The sequence below is a fragment of the Oncorhynchus kisutch genome, linkage group LG18 (assembly GCF_002021735.2).
Source record: "Oncorhynchus kisutch isolate 150728-3 linkage group LG18, Okis_V2, whole genome shotgun sequence".
NCBI classification, from domain to species: Eukaryota; Metazoa; Chordata; class Actinopteri; order Salmoniformes; family Salmonidae; genus Oncorhynchus; species Oncorhynchus kisutch.
Genome location: NC_034191.2, coordinates 18,254,584 through 18,267,026, shown reverse-complemented (window position 1 = coordinate 18,267,026; position 12,443 = coordinate 18,254,584). Strand labels below are relative to the sequence as shown.

General features: G+C 42.7%; 1 protein-coding gene across 2 annotated transcripts in view; it reads right to left on the bottom strand.

Moving 5' to 3' along the window:
- mrps22 (mitochondrial ribosomal protein S22) overlaps positions 1-12,443 on the bottom strand; it is a 14,258-nt gene extending 1,815 nt beyond the window's left edge. The window contains exons 1-5 of one of the 2 annotated variants that reach the window (XM_020508338.2): positions 12,256-12,443; positions 8,511-8,671; positions 8,184-8,348; positions 7,767-7,994; positions 7,507-7,652 (exon numbers count right to left, since the gene is read on the bottom strand). In XM_020508338.2, coding sequence (XP_020363927.2) covers positions 7,507-7,652; positions 7,767-7,994; positions 8,184-8,348; positions 8,511-8,671; positions 12,256-12,442 — 887 coding nt within the window. In that variant the 5' untranslated portion in view covers position 12,443. Of the gene's footprint in view, positions 1-7,506; positions 7,653-7,766; positions 7,995-8,183; positions 8,349-8,510; positions 8,702-12,255 lie in introns of both variants that reach the window. The other variant, XM_020508337.2, reaches the window with a different exon arrangement.

Sequence of the window (12,443 nt, the reverse complement as noted above, 5' to 3'; positions counted from 1 at the left end):
GAAATAGAAGACATACAAGACCACTGATAATCTCCCTCAATCTGGGTCTCCACGCAAGATCTCACCCCATGGGATCAAAATGATCACAAGAATGGTGAGCAAAAATCCCAGAACCACACGGGGGGGACCTAGTGAATGACCTGCAGAGAGCTGGGACCAAAGTAACAAAGCCTACCATCAGTAACACACTACGCCGCCAGGGACTCAAATCCTGCAGTGCCAGACGTGTCCCCCTGCTTAAGCCAGTACATGTCCAGGCCCGTCTGAAGTTTGCTAGAGAGCATTTGGATGATCCAGAAGAAGATTGGGAGAATGTCATATGGTCAGATGAAACCAAAATATAACTTTTTGGTAAAAACTCAACTCGTCGTGTTTGGAGGACAAAGAATGCTGAGTTGCATCCAAAGAACACCATACCTACTGTGAAGCATGGGGGTGGAAACATCATGCTTTGGGGCTGTTTTTCTGCAAAGGGATCTGGACGACTGATCCATGTAAAGGAAAGAATGAATGGGGCCATGTATCGTGAGATTTTGAGTGAAAACCTCCTTCCATCAGCACGGGCATTGAAGATGAAACGTGGCTGGGTCTTTCAGCATGACAATGATCCCAAACACACCGCCCGGGCAACAAAGGAGTGGCTTCGTAAGAAGCATTTCAAGGTCCTGGAGTGACCTAGCCAGTCTCCAGATCTCAACCCCATAGAAAATCTTTGGAGGGAGTTGAAAGTCTGTGTTGCCCAGCAACAGCCCCAAAAGATCACTGCTCTAGAGGAGATCTGCATGGAGGAATGGGCCAAAATACCAGTGAGTGTGTGAAAACCTTGTGAAGACTTACAGAAAACGTTTGACCTCTGTCATTGCCAACAAAAGGTATATAACAAAGTATTGAGATAAACTTTTTTTTTTAAATCCTACAGTGTGATTTTCAGTATTTTTTTTCTCATTTTGTCTGTTATAGTTGAAGTGTACCTATGATGAAAATTACAGGCCTCTCATCTTTTTAAGTGGGAGAACTTGCACAATTGGTGGCTGACTAAATACTTTTTTGCCCCACTGTCTATGCTTAATTTAGAGTTATTAATGTAACTTTAGTTCTACAAACATTGAGCAATACGTTTAGATTTTTAATACATTTTAAGGCTGCATGATGAGACTAATGGTGATTTGAAAAAAAGTCGCTTGAAAGGCATGAGCTCTGCTTAGTTTTTTGTGCAGGCTGTACGCACTCCAATAGACTCATTCACAATTTTACAAGCACTTGCTAGTGACTCGAATATCACGACTGCATCCCCTTTGTGGCTGTAACACACTCTAAAAAAATCCAAGCCTTTTGCGGCCCTGAATGCTGCATTGTGCCCTACTCTGAGTGTGCTGCGCAATCCGAAGCGCGTCTCACTCACATGGCTGTCCGTAATGTGACCAGGTCTTTCCCACAGGCTACAAGTAAAGCCAGACACATCGGAGACGCAACGGTGCGTCCTTATCCAATACCAAGGTGCATATTGAAGATATTGGAAGAACTGGACACATTTACTTTGTCAGCCAATAAGAAGAGTAGGCCTAACAGGCTGACTACACCGCTCGTGTCGCGTGTGCAAAATAAAATTAGAAATCTATATTATTCAATTATTGCACCCACACTGCTCGAGCGTCTGCGTTGCCAAGGGCTAAAATAGAAGTCAGTTCTATTTGCAAGATCGTGCTGCAAGTCCTGCCTCTCCCATCTCCTCATTGGTTTATAGAAGCAGGTACCCACGTGCCATCTCCTAATTGGTTATAGACGAACAAGGTCAGTGGCAGTAATGCACCTAAATTGTGAAAGTTGCCAATCGCAATATGAAGTCAAGAGAAGAAAAAGCCTGGAAAAAGGAGAGATGACTAGAAACGATTCGGTTGACTGTTTTACGTGTGGATTAATTGGCGGAATAGAGGACCTTGTGCATTTCAGGTAAAACAACAACAATGTTTATATCCCAGGACAAATTAGCTAGCAACAGAAAGCTAGCTCAATAGGACAAATTACCTAAGAATTGCAAGCTAGCTAGCTAAATAGGACAAATTACCTAAGAATTGCAAGCTAATTAGCTAAATTGCCATAAATGTTTAATGCTTTATGACCTGTCCCCAAATTAATATAATTGGTTCAGAGTTTGTCTTGATATTTTAAACTGCGTGTCGTGATCGTGTTTGGTGTGGGGGGGGACAAAATGCATTAATGCATGATGGCGCACACGTGCAGCCGGTTTGGGTTCCATGTTAGGCTCTACACCCGCTTGTAAAGCTGATTAAGTTATTTGGCCACTTTAGTTGTGATACAAACCTTACTAAAACACATAGGCCTATGGGCCAGGCTACATGGGGTGTGCGATTGATTTTAACAAGTCGCAAAAGGCATTGTTTCTTATGCTGGGCATCATTCACAAGTGATAATATATAATTCAGTGATAGGATAATAGTCACCCATCAGACTATTCTTGATTTGATCTTGTCTTTACATACATATATATATATACACTAAATATTATATATCTATGTGTGTGTGTGTGTGTGTGTGTGTGTGAGACATCCCCCTGGTTTATTTTCAAGACAGCCAGGTAGGCTATATCCCTGTTGTAAATATAAGCAATGTGCTTAATATTAGAAATGTTGAGAAATAAATATAGTAGACCTAGCCTATAGAAAGCTGATGGGATCCTCTTTTTACTAGTGGCCATCACTCTGTTTTCTCCCACAATTACACAGCCTATAGAAATGTTGAGCAACATTAGCTCATGGGCTCTCATGAAGTGTTTGATAAGATTTTAAAACACATTTGCATTGATGTCAGAGTGATTAGAAGGCCAATAGAGTGCTGAGTACCAGGCAGTTAGAAAGTTTGGTAGGTTACTAATGACCATCAGCAGCATCAGAGCTTGGAGAAGCCTTCATTTGACTGCCTTCATGACTCGTGACGGCCGGTGTGGTGGTAATACAGTCACTGCAACAGCCCTAGTCACAATGCCTACAAAACACTTTTATAACATATGGCATTTGGAGTCAAACAGATGGCATGGGGTGTCATAGTTTTATTATAGTTGGAGAAAAACCAGGAGGTACTAGGACCCCTGGGGTTACTTGGCCTATCCACAGGGGGTACTAGGACCCCTGGGGTTACGTGGCCTATCCACAGGGGGTACTAGGACCCCTGGGGTTACGTGGCCTATCCACAGGGGGTACTAGGACCCCTGGGGGTACTTGGGAAGATTCATGATACCATAGGCTAACTGGTCAAATTCACATGAGGGGGTACTTCAGGGGTACTCCGGGCAGAGCTAAATTCAGTAGGTCAGTGGTTCCCAAACTTCCCGTTCCCCTTCAAACATTCAACCTCCAGCTGTGTACCCCCTCTAGCACCAGGGTCAGCGCACTCTCAAATGTTGTTTTTTGCCATAATTGTAAGCCTGCCACACACACACTACACAACACATTTATTAAACATAAGAATGAGTGTCAGTTTATACTCTGAGCACAGCCCAATCCAGAAATCTGGCAGTGGCTTCTGATTAAATTCAAATTTTACAGAACTGCTTTTTGCAATTTCGATGAGGCCCTCTTGTTTAGATATCAGTAAGTGGACTGGAGGCAGGGCATGAAACGGATAACGAATCCAGTTGTTTGTGTCGTCCGTTTCGGGAAAGTACCCGTGTAATTGCGCACCGAACTCAGGTGCTTCGCTATATCACACTTGACATTGTCCGTAAGCTTGAGTTCATTTGCACACAAAAAAAATCATACAATGAGGGAAAGACCTGTGTGTTGTCTGTGTTAATGCAGACAGAGAAGAGCTCCAACTTCTTAATCGTAGCCTCAATTTTGTCCCGAACATTGAATATAGTTGCAGAGTCCCTGTAATCCTAGATTCAGATCATTCAGGCGAGAAAAAACATCACCCAGACAGGCCAGTCGTGTGAGAAACTTGTCATCATGAAAGCAGTCAGACAAGTGAAAATTATGGTCAGTAAAGAAAACTAAGCTGCTCTTTCAATTTAAAAAAAATGTGTCAATACTTTGCCCCTTGATAAGCGTTACATGGTCACTGCACATATCATTGCATAGTACAGAAAATACGTCAGTTCAGGGACCTTGCTTTAACAAAGTTAACCATTTTCACTGTAGTGTCCAAAACATCTTTCAAACTGTCAGGCATTCTCTTGGCACCAAGAGCCTCTCGGTGGATGCTGCAGTGTACCTAGGTGGCGTCGGGAGCAACTGCTTGCATGAGTGTTATCACTCCACTATGTCTCCCTGTCATGGCTTTTACGCCATCAGTAAAAGATACCAACACATCTTGACCACCATTTGATGTCCAGTACTTTAAAAATATCCTCTCCTGTTGTCCTGGTTTCCAGAAGAGGATGTCTTCCTTAATTGACCACGTATAAATGTAACAGACATACAGTTGAAGTCGGAAGTTTACATACACTTAGGTTGGAGTCATTAAAACTCATTTTTCAACCACTTCACAAATGTCTTTTTAACAAACTATAGTTCTGGCAAGTCGGTTAGACATCTACTTTGTGCATGACACAAGTCCTTTTTCCAACAATAGTTTACATACAGATTATTTCACTGTATCACAAATCCAGTGGGTCAGAAGTTTACATACACTAAGTTGACTGTGCATTTAAACAGCTTGGAAAATTCCAGAAAATAATGTCATGGCTTTAGAAGCTTCTGATAGGCTAATTGACATAATTTGAGTCAATTGGAGGTGTACCTATGGATGTACTTCAAGGCCCACCTTCAAACTCAGTGCCTCTTTGCTTAACATCATGGGAAAATCAAAAGAAATCAGCCAAGACCTCAGAAAAACTATTTTAGACTTCACAAGTCTGGTTCATCCTTGGAAGCAATTTCCAAACACCTGAAGGTACCACGTTCATCTGTACAAACAATAGTATGCAAGTATGAACACCATGGGACCACGCAGCCGTCATACCGCTCAGGAAGGAGGCGCATTCTGTCTCCTAGAGATGAACTTACTTTGGCGCAAGAAGTGCAAATCAATCCCAGAACAACAGCAAAGGACCTTGTGAAGATGCTGGAGGAAACAGGTACAAAAGTATATATATCCACAGTAAAACAAGTCCTATATCGACATAACCTGAAAAGGCAGCTCAGCAAGGAAGAAGCCACTGCTTCAAAACCGCCATAAAAAGCCAGACTACGGTTTGCAACTGCAAATGGGGACAAAGATTGTATTTTTTGGAGAAATGTCCTCTGGTCTGATCAAACAAAAATAAAACTGTTTGGCCATAGTGACCATCGTTATGTTTGGAGGAAAAGGGGGGATGCTTGCAAGTCGAAGAACACCATCCCAACCGTGAAGCACGGGGGAGGCAGCATCATGTAGTGGGGGTGCTTTGCTGCAGGAGGGACTGGTGCACTTCACAAAATAGTTTGAGTTTATTTTTTATTTTTACAGGGACAGTGCAGATTAATCAACATTTCAGTAAAAGTGCCGGTTTTAGCCAACCGGCTAATTTTCAACCGCAGTCCCTGGGCATTTTCAACCGCAGTCCCTGGGCATTACAATATAGACAATAGCAACATAGAACAAGCAAGACATAGCAACATAGAACAATCAAGACGTAGCATACAGACAGAGCAGCATAAAACAAAAAGCAGCAAGACAAAATTCATAAAAGCAACAAAGTGTTTCCACACCTCACAAGCTACAGACAACAGACAACATGGAGAGTGGCAACACACAGCTAGGGACCAAATAGATGACATCATGAGGAGGAAAATGATGTGGATATATCGAAGCAACATTTCAAGACATCAGTCAGGAAGTTAAAGCTTGGTCGCAAATAGGTCTTCCAAATGGTCTTCCAAATGACCCCAAGCATACTTCCAAAGTTGTGGCAAAATGGCTTAAGGACAACAAAGTCAAGGTATTGGAGTGACCATCACAAAGCCCTGAACACAATCCTATAGAAAATTTGTGGGCAGAACTGAAAAAGCATGTCCGAGCAAGGAGGCCTACAAACCTGACTCAGTTACACCAGCTCTGTCAGGAGGAATGGGCCAAAATTCACCCAACTTATTGTGGGAAGCTTGTGGAAGGCTACCCGAAACATTTGACCCAAGTTAAACAATTTAAAGGCAATGCTACCAAATACTAATTGAGTGTATGTAAACTTCTGACCCACTGGGAATGTGATGAAAGAAATAAAAGCTGAAATAAATCACTATTATTCTGACATTTCACATGCTTAAAATAAAGTGGTGATCCTAACTGACCTAAAACAGGGGATTTTTACTCGGATTAAATGTCAGGAATTGTGAAAATCTGAGTTTGAATGTATTTGGCTAAGGTGTATGTAAACTTCCGGCTTCAACTGTATACCAGGAGCTGGTCTGTTGACTCATCCAGCTGTAACACATAGAATTCACTGGCTTATATGTGAAGCAGTAACTGTTTCAGAACATCTCCTGCCATGTCACTGATGCGTCGTGAAACAGTGTTGTTTGATGAAGACATTGTCTGTATAGTTTTTTTGGCCTTTTCCCCTCAGCATTGTCCCAGCCAAGCCTGGGGCAGCAGGAAGAATGAAGTCCTCCACAATAGTATGTGGCTTGCCTGTCCTGGCCACTCAGTAGCTCACCATATAAGACGTTTCTAGCCTCTTCTTATTAATGGTATCTGTTGCTTTTATACGTCTTACTAAACTAAAGTGACCTTAATTCTCACTCCAAAAACTCCCTTGGCTTATTTCCAAATGGGCATGCTTTGTTTATATATGTCTGCACAAGACGGAAGGTTTCATCGAGTTGTGAGATAGTACTTTTGCACATATAACACACTGTGGCTGAGGAAAGGCACTACTCCCAAAATAATTTAACCACAAATCAATGTAGTTCTCATCATATTTTTGCCTCTTCGATGAGTCAACGTCCCCGTCTGCTGTTCGGTGCTTTCCTGGGTAAGGGGGCAGTAGGTCTTTGGCTGCATCAGATTCACAACTGTCAGTGTCCATGCTAGCTGGGCTAACAACAAATGTAGAATTACTGATGCTAGCATTGGATGTACTCGTGGAAGCAGAACAACTTGTGTCGTCGACAGGTGAAGGTGTAATACTGCTGGTAGTAGCAGTATTACCAGTAGAGCTGGTATGTGTCTCTATGGACGTGGGCCTTACTTTTTTTTTGCCATTTTCGAGCAAACGGAATGAGCAGCAGCAACATTTTGCAACATACAGACCATTAGTGGAATTCCCGCAAGAGAGTAATGGTTAATGTGACTGGGTGTTCATTATTTGACTAGGCTACCTGTATTTGACATTGTGTGTTATTTCACTGAACACTATTTTTGGCAGTGAAATGAGGCTACTCCGGCGAAAAAAAACTCGCTCCGTTGGAAAATATAAATGGTCTGTTTGAAAATGAGAAGGGAAAAAAAGTAGGTGGTACAGTAACCAAAAAAAGGTTGGCAACCCCTGCTCTAACACAAGATACTCACAGGTCTTTCTGCAGCATGTCTATCATGAGTCCGTCCACCCTCCTGGCATTGACCAGGTACCAGACCAGGCCTCCAAAGTGTCTGGTGGAGCGCAGCAGATCATACTTCCCCATCTTCTCTAGATCCTCATAGGTGGCTGCATGCACCTGGACAACAGAGCACAGCCAATAGGGAGAGAGATTTACTAACTGCTAATGGGTAATAACTGAACCATACATCTGGACAGCCTGTTGAGGAGTGTGAAGGAAGTGGTATTTTACCCTGATGTATTCTGAGGAGTCAGGTTCAAACTGGACCTGGCACAGATCCAACATATCCTCATGACGATCCTGGCCAAACACCATCTTCAGGTTCTCCTCCTTGAAGACAGGGGGTGCTGTGAGCCTGCGGCCCTCTTTAGGAAAGTAGACCTGCAGGATCCTATCCCTCTCCTCCCACGATGCCTTCCTCAGAGTCCCAGTGGGTTCCCGGATCACTATGAACCGCTCCTGGAAACAACCATTGAAGAGAGAACAAAACTAGACAGTGCGAAGACTAAAGAGCACTAATTGTTTGAGGCATTGTAAATGATAGCCAACATTTATGTTGGACACAAGCCATTACGCACACTTTGCTTGTCGTGCATGTTGAATATGACGTTGGTGGACACAAACACACTCTCTTCCTCTCTCTCCTACCCTGTGTGGTATGTTGAAGGTGATGTCAGTGAAGACGTATTTGGCTGTGTCCATGCCCTCCAGGATCTTGTCCTCAGACAGGACATCGTTGATGGGCTTCCTCTCCGGCAGCACTGGAGGCATCTTCAGCAGCCTCTGGGCCTGCTCCCTGGCACTCTGGGTCGCCTACAACACAAACACACAGTGTGACGCATTAACAAGAATGACACCAGCTATACAGGGATGTAATCTGCCAACTGAAATGTTCAGAATGTTGCAGTAGATGTTGTAGAGCCATTCTCTACTCTGCATGACATACAAACTATCTGCCCTACTGTGTGTGTGTACCTCTTCCAGCTGTGCGTCTGTCATGAGTTTGTACTTGGGGGGCTTCAGCTCCTGTTTGATGGGTCTGAACACCTTCTCCAGGTTCAAGCCTGTGATTCTGGTTAGGATGTCCTGCACCTCTGAATCCATAAACTGTGGCTTCACATGGGCATCTGGAGAACCTAGAAACAAATTAATGACTTCTGCAGGATCTGCAGGTAAGGCCTGCATCAGAGCTAGTCACACTGCGCATATTGACACAGGAAGTGACCTCACTGATGACGCAAAACAGGAAGAATGGCGCCAAGAACAAACCAAAGATTACGTACAAACCTTCTGAATACAAGCCTTCTAGATATTTTTCATGATTGCACTTAATCTTCAACTACTAGAATGATTGTTCCATGTTCTCCAAAGAATCTTAAGACGGACTCTGTACTTAAAGATCAGAAATCAAACTTGACGAGAGTGAGCAGGAATATAAGTCATAAATATACAAATATATTTTACCTAGGGATGAAATAGCTACGGAGATAGGTGTCTTTTAAGTCTTGCTCAAGGTAATTCTGGCAAAGTGGAATTATGATTTTGGGGGAAAAAAGTGTGTCCCTGCCTTTTTGGGTGAGTTACAAAAGTATCTATATTGAAGCATCTATATAAAAGTAAAAAAGTAAAAGTATCTATATATCCGGCACAGCCAGAAGAGGACTGGCCACCCCACATATGCTCTCTCTAATTCTCTCTTTCTTTCTCTCTCTCGGAGGACCTGAGCCCTAGGACCATGCCCCAGGACTACCTGACATGATGACTCCTTGCTGTCCCCAGTCCACCTGGCCATGCTGCTGCTCCAGTTTCAACTGTTCTGCCTTATTATTATTGGACCATGCTGTGCTGATCATTTATGAACATTTGAACATCTTGGCCATGTTCTGTTATCATCTCCACCCGGCACAGCCAGAAGAGGACTGGCCACCCCACATAGCCTGGTTCCTCTCTAGGTTTCTTCCTAGGTTTTGGCCTTTCTAGGGAGTTTTTCCTAGCCACCGTGCTTCTACACCTGCATTGCTTGCTGTTTGGGGTTTTAGGCTGGGTTTCTGTACAGCACTTTGAGATATCAGCTGATGTACGAAGGGCTATATAAATAAATTTGATTTGAAGCCAGTCCCTAAACAAATCAAGGACAACCACCCGAGCCACAGTCTGTTCACCACGCTATCATCCAGAAGGCGAGGTCAGTACAGGTGCATCAAAGCTGTGACAGAAGCTGTTTTTCAGTCTCAATCTCAAGGACATCAGACTTAAATAGCCATCAATAGCCAGCCTCCACCCAGTAATCTACCTTGAATTTAGTGCCTGCCATCCGGTTACTCAATTCTGCACCTTAGAGGCTGCTGCCCTATGTACATAGAATCACTGGTCCCTTTAGTAATGTTTACATACTGTGTTCTAGTCAATGCCACTCTGACATTGCTTGTCCTAATATATATATACCTTTTTTCTTTTTCTTTTAGATGTGTGTATTGTTGTGAATTGTTAGATACTACTGCACTGTTGGTGCTAGGAACACAAGCATTTCAGTACACCCGTAATAACATCTGCTAAATATGTATGTGACCAATAAAATTTGATTTGAGCTTAAAAGGAAAGATTCACCCATTTTGAATGTTATATTGTTTTTGACAATTTCCTTTCGATTCCCTGGGTCATTTCATGTTTATCTGAGTTATTGCCGTTCAAGCAGGAAGAAATTCAGGCATTATGACGTAGCATTATGATAAATCCGCTCTCACTACACTGGAAGTTACAATGAACAAAAATATTAAAATATAACATGCAACATGTAAAGTGTTGGTCCCATGTTTCATGAGCTAAAATAAAAGATCCCAGAAATGTTCCATAAAAAAAAGTTAGCGAGCCTTTCTCCTTTGCCGAGATAATCCATCCACCTCACAGGTGTGGCATATCAAGAAGCTTATTAAATGGCATGATCATTACACAGGTGTACCTTGTGCTGGGGACAATAAAAGGCCATTAAAATATGCAATCATGTCACAAAACACAATGTCACAGATGGCTCAAGTTGAGGGAGTGTGCAATTGGCATGCTGACTGCAGCAAAGTCCACCAGAGCTGTTGCCAGAGGATGTAATGTTAATTTCTCTACCATAAGCCACCTCAAACATAATTTTTGAGAATTTGGCAGTACATCCAACCAGCCTCACCACCGCAGACCACGGCTATGGCATCATGCAGGCGAGTGGTTTGCTGATGTCAACGTTGTGAACAGTGTCCCAAGGTGATGATGGGGTTATGGTATAGGCAGGCATACGCTACAAACCACGAACACAATTGCATTTTATCAATGGCAATTTGAATGCACAAAAATACCATTCCGAGTTCCTGAGTACCATTTTTTAAAGGTATCTGACCAACAAGATGCATATCTGTATTCCGAGTCATGTGAAATCCATAGGTTAGGGCCTAATAAATAAATTCACATTGACTGTTTTCCTCATACGAACTATAACCCAGTAAAATCTTTGAAATTGTTGCATGTTGGGTTTATATTTTTGTTCACTATAATAGAAGACTTTTAGATGGCGAAAACGTCTATCAAGTCATATTTCAATACTGGCCGATGTAACGCGGGAGGTTGTCTTCTCTCGAAAGAGCCATTGATCATATTTTTTTTTTAAATATTCCTACCTCGAAAAGTTACCCTGTTCAGGCCATGGTAGCCAGATACAATGTCTGTGATGCAACGAGTCTGATTGCTGTCACGTTCAAAACAACTTTGAACAGAACAAAACATTGTACATACATTATGGAGCAGACAACAGCACAAAAGGTAGAGACAGCAGTACATCACGCAAAGCAGCCACACCTGTCAGTAAGTGTCCATGATTGAGTTTTTGAAGAGATTGAGATAAAACTGTCCAGTTTGAGTGTTTGTTGCAGCTCGTTCCAGTCGCTAGCTGCAGCGAACTGAAAAGAGGAGTGACCCAGGGATGTGTTTGGGAACCTTTAACAGAATGTGACTGGCAGAACGGGTGTTGGATGTGGAGGAGGGCAACAGTAGATATCTCAGATAGGGCCTCCCTCCCCTAAGAGGGTTTTATAAATAAGCATCAACCAGTGGGTCTTGCGACGGCTATACAGCGATGACCAGTTTAGAGAAGAGTATAGAGTGCAGTGATGAGCTCCGACTTCCCGCTCTGAAGATCACTGAAATCATGACTTGAAGTTACATCGTCCCCCCCCCCAAAAAAAAAAATGTCACAGTCTTGAAACCACCAGTAGTTTGTGCTAAATAAAATGCTAATGATACTTCCAAGACTAATGGAAAATCCCATTTTTTTTTAAAACAGAGGTCAAAGCATGACGTCAGTTATCTTCAGGTCGGAAAGTCGAGTCTCTAGAAAGATGACCGTGTTCGTCTTGGAATTCCTAGTTGGATGACCGTTAACGATTTTAAGTCTGAACTTTTCCGAGTAGGCAGTTATCTTGAACGCGCTGAATTCAGAGATTTCAGAGTTCCCAGTTTTGAACGCAGCATAGATGTACGTTCTTGTCAACATGGGTGTAAATAGCTCCTAGGATAACAGCTAGCTACCAGTACCATTCAAGTGATTCAAATACTAAAAAGTAAATGCTAGCAAAGTTTTCGCATAGGCAGCTAGCAGTAATAATAGCTGCACATGCTACAAGGTCAGTGGTAGAGCTCCAGTTTCTCAGTGTCGCCACAACATTGTAAATAAACGACTTACTGCTGTCAGACGGTGCACTGCACAACATCCTTCTGCTACATCTGATAAGTATTCCTGTGTTTTGATCGACATTTTTGACAAGAGAATAGCTCCTAAAGAGGCACCGTGCTGCACTAAACGCGGCCATGTTTGTAGCTACCTCATCTATTACACTTTCGTGACCAAATACATACGAAGTGGGAATCATG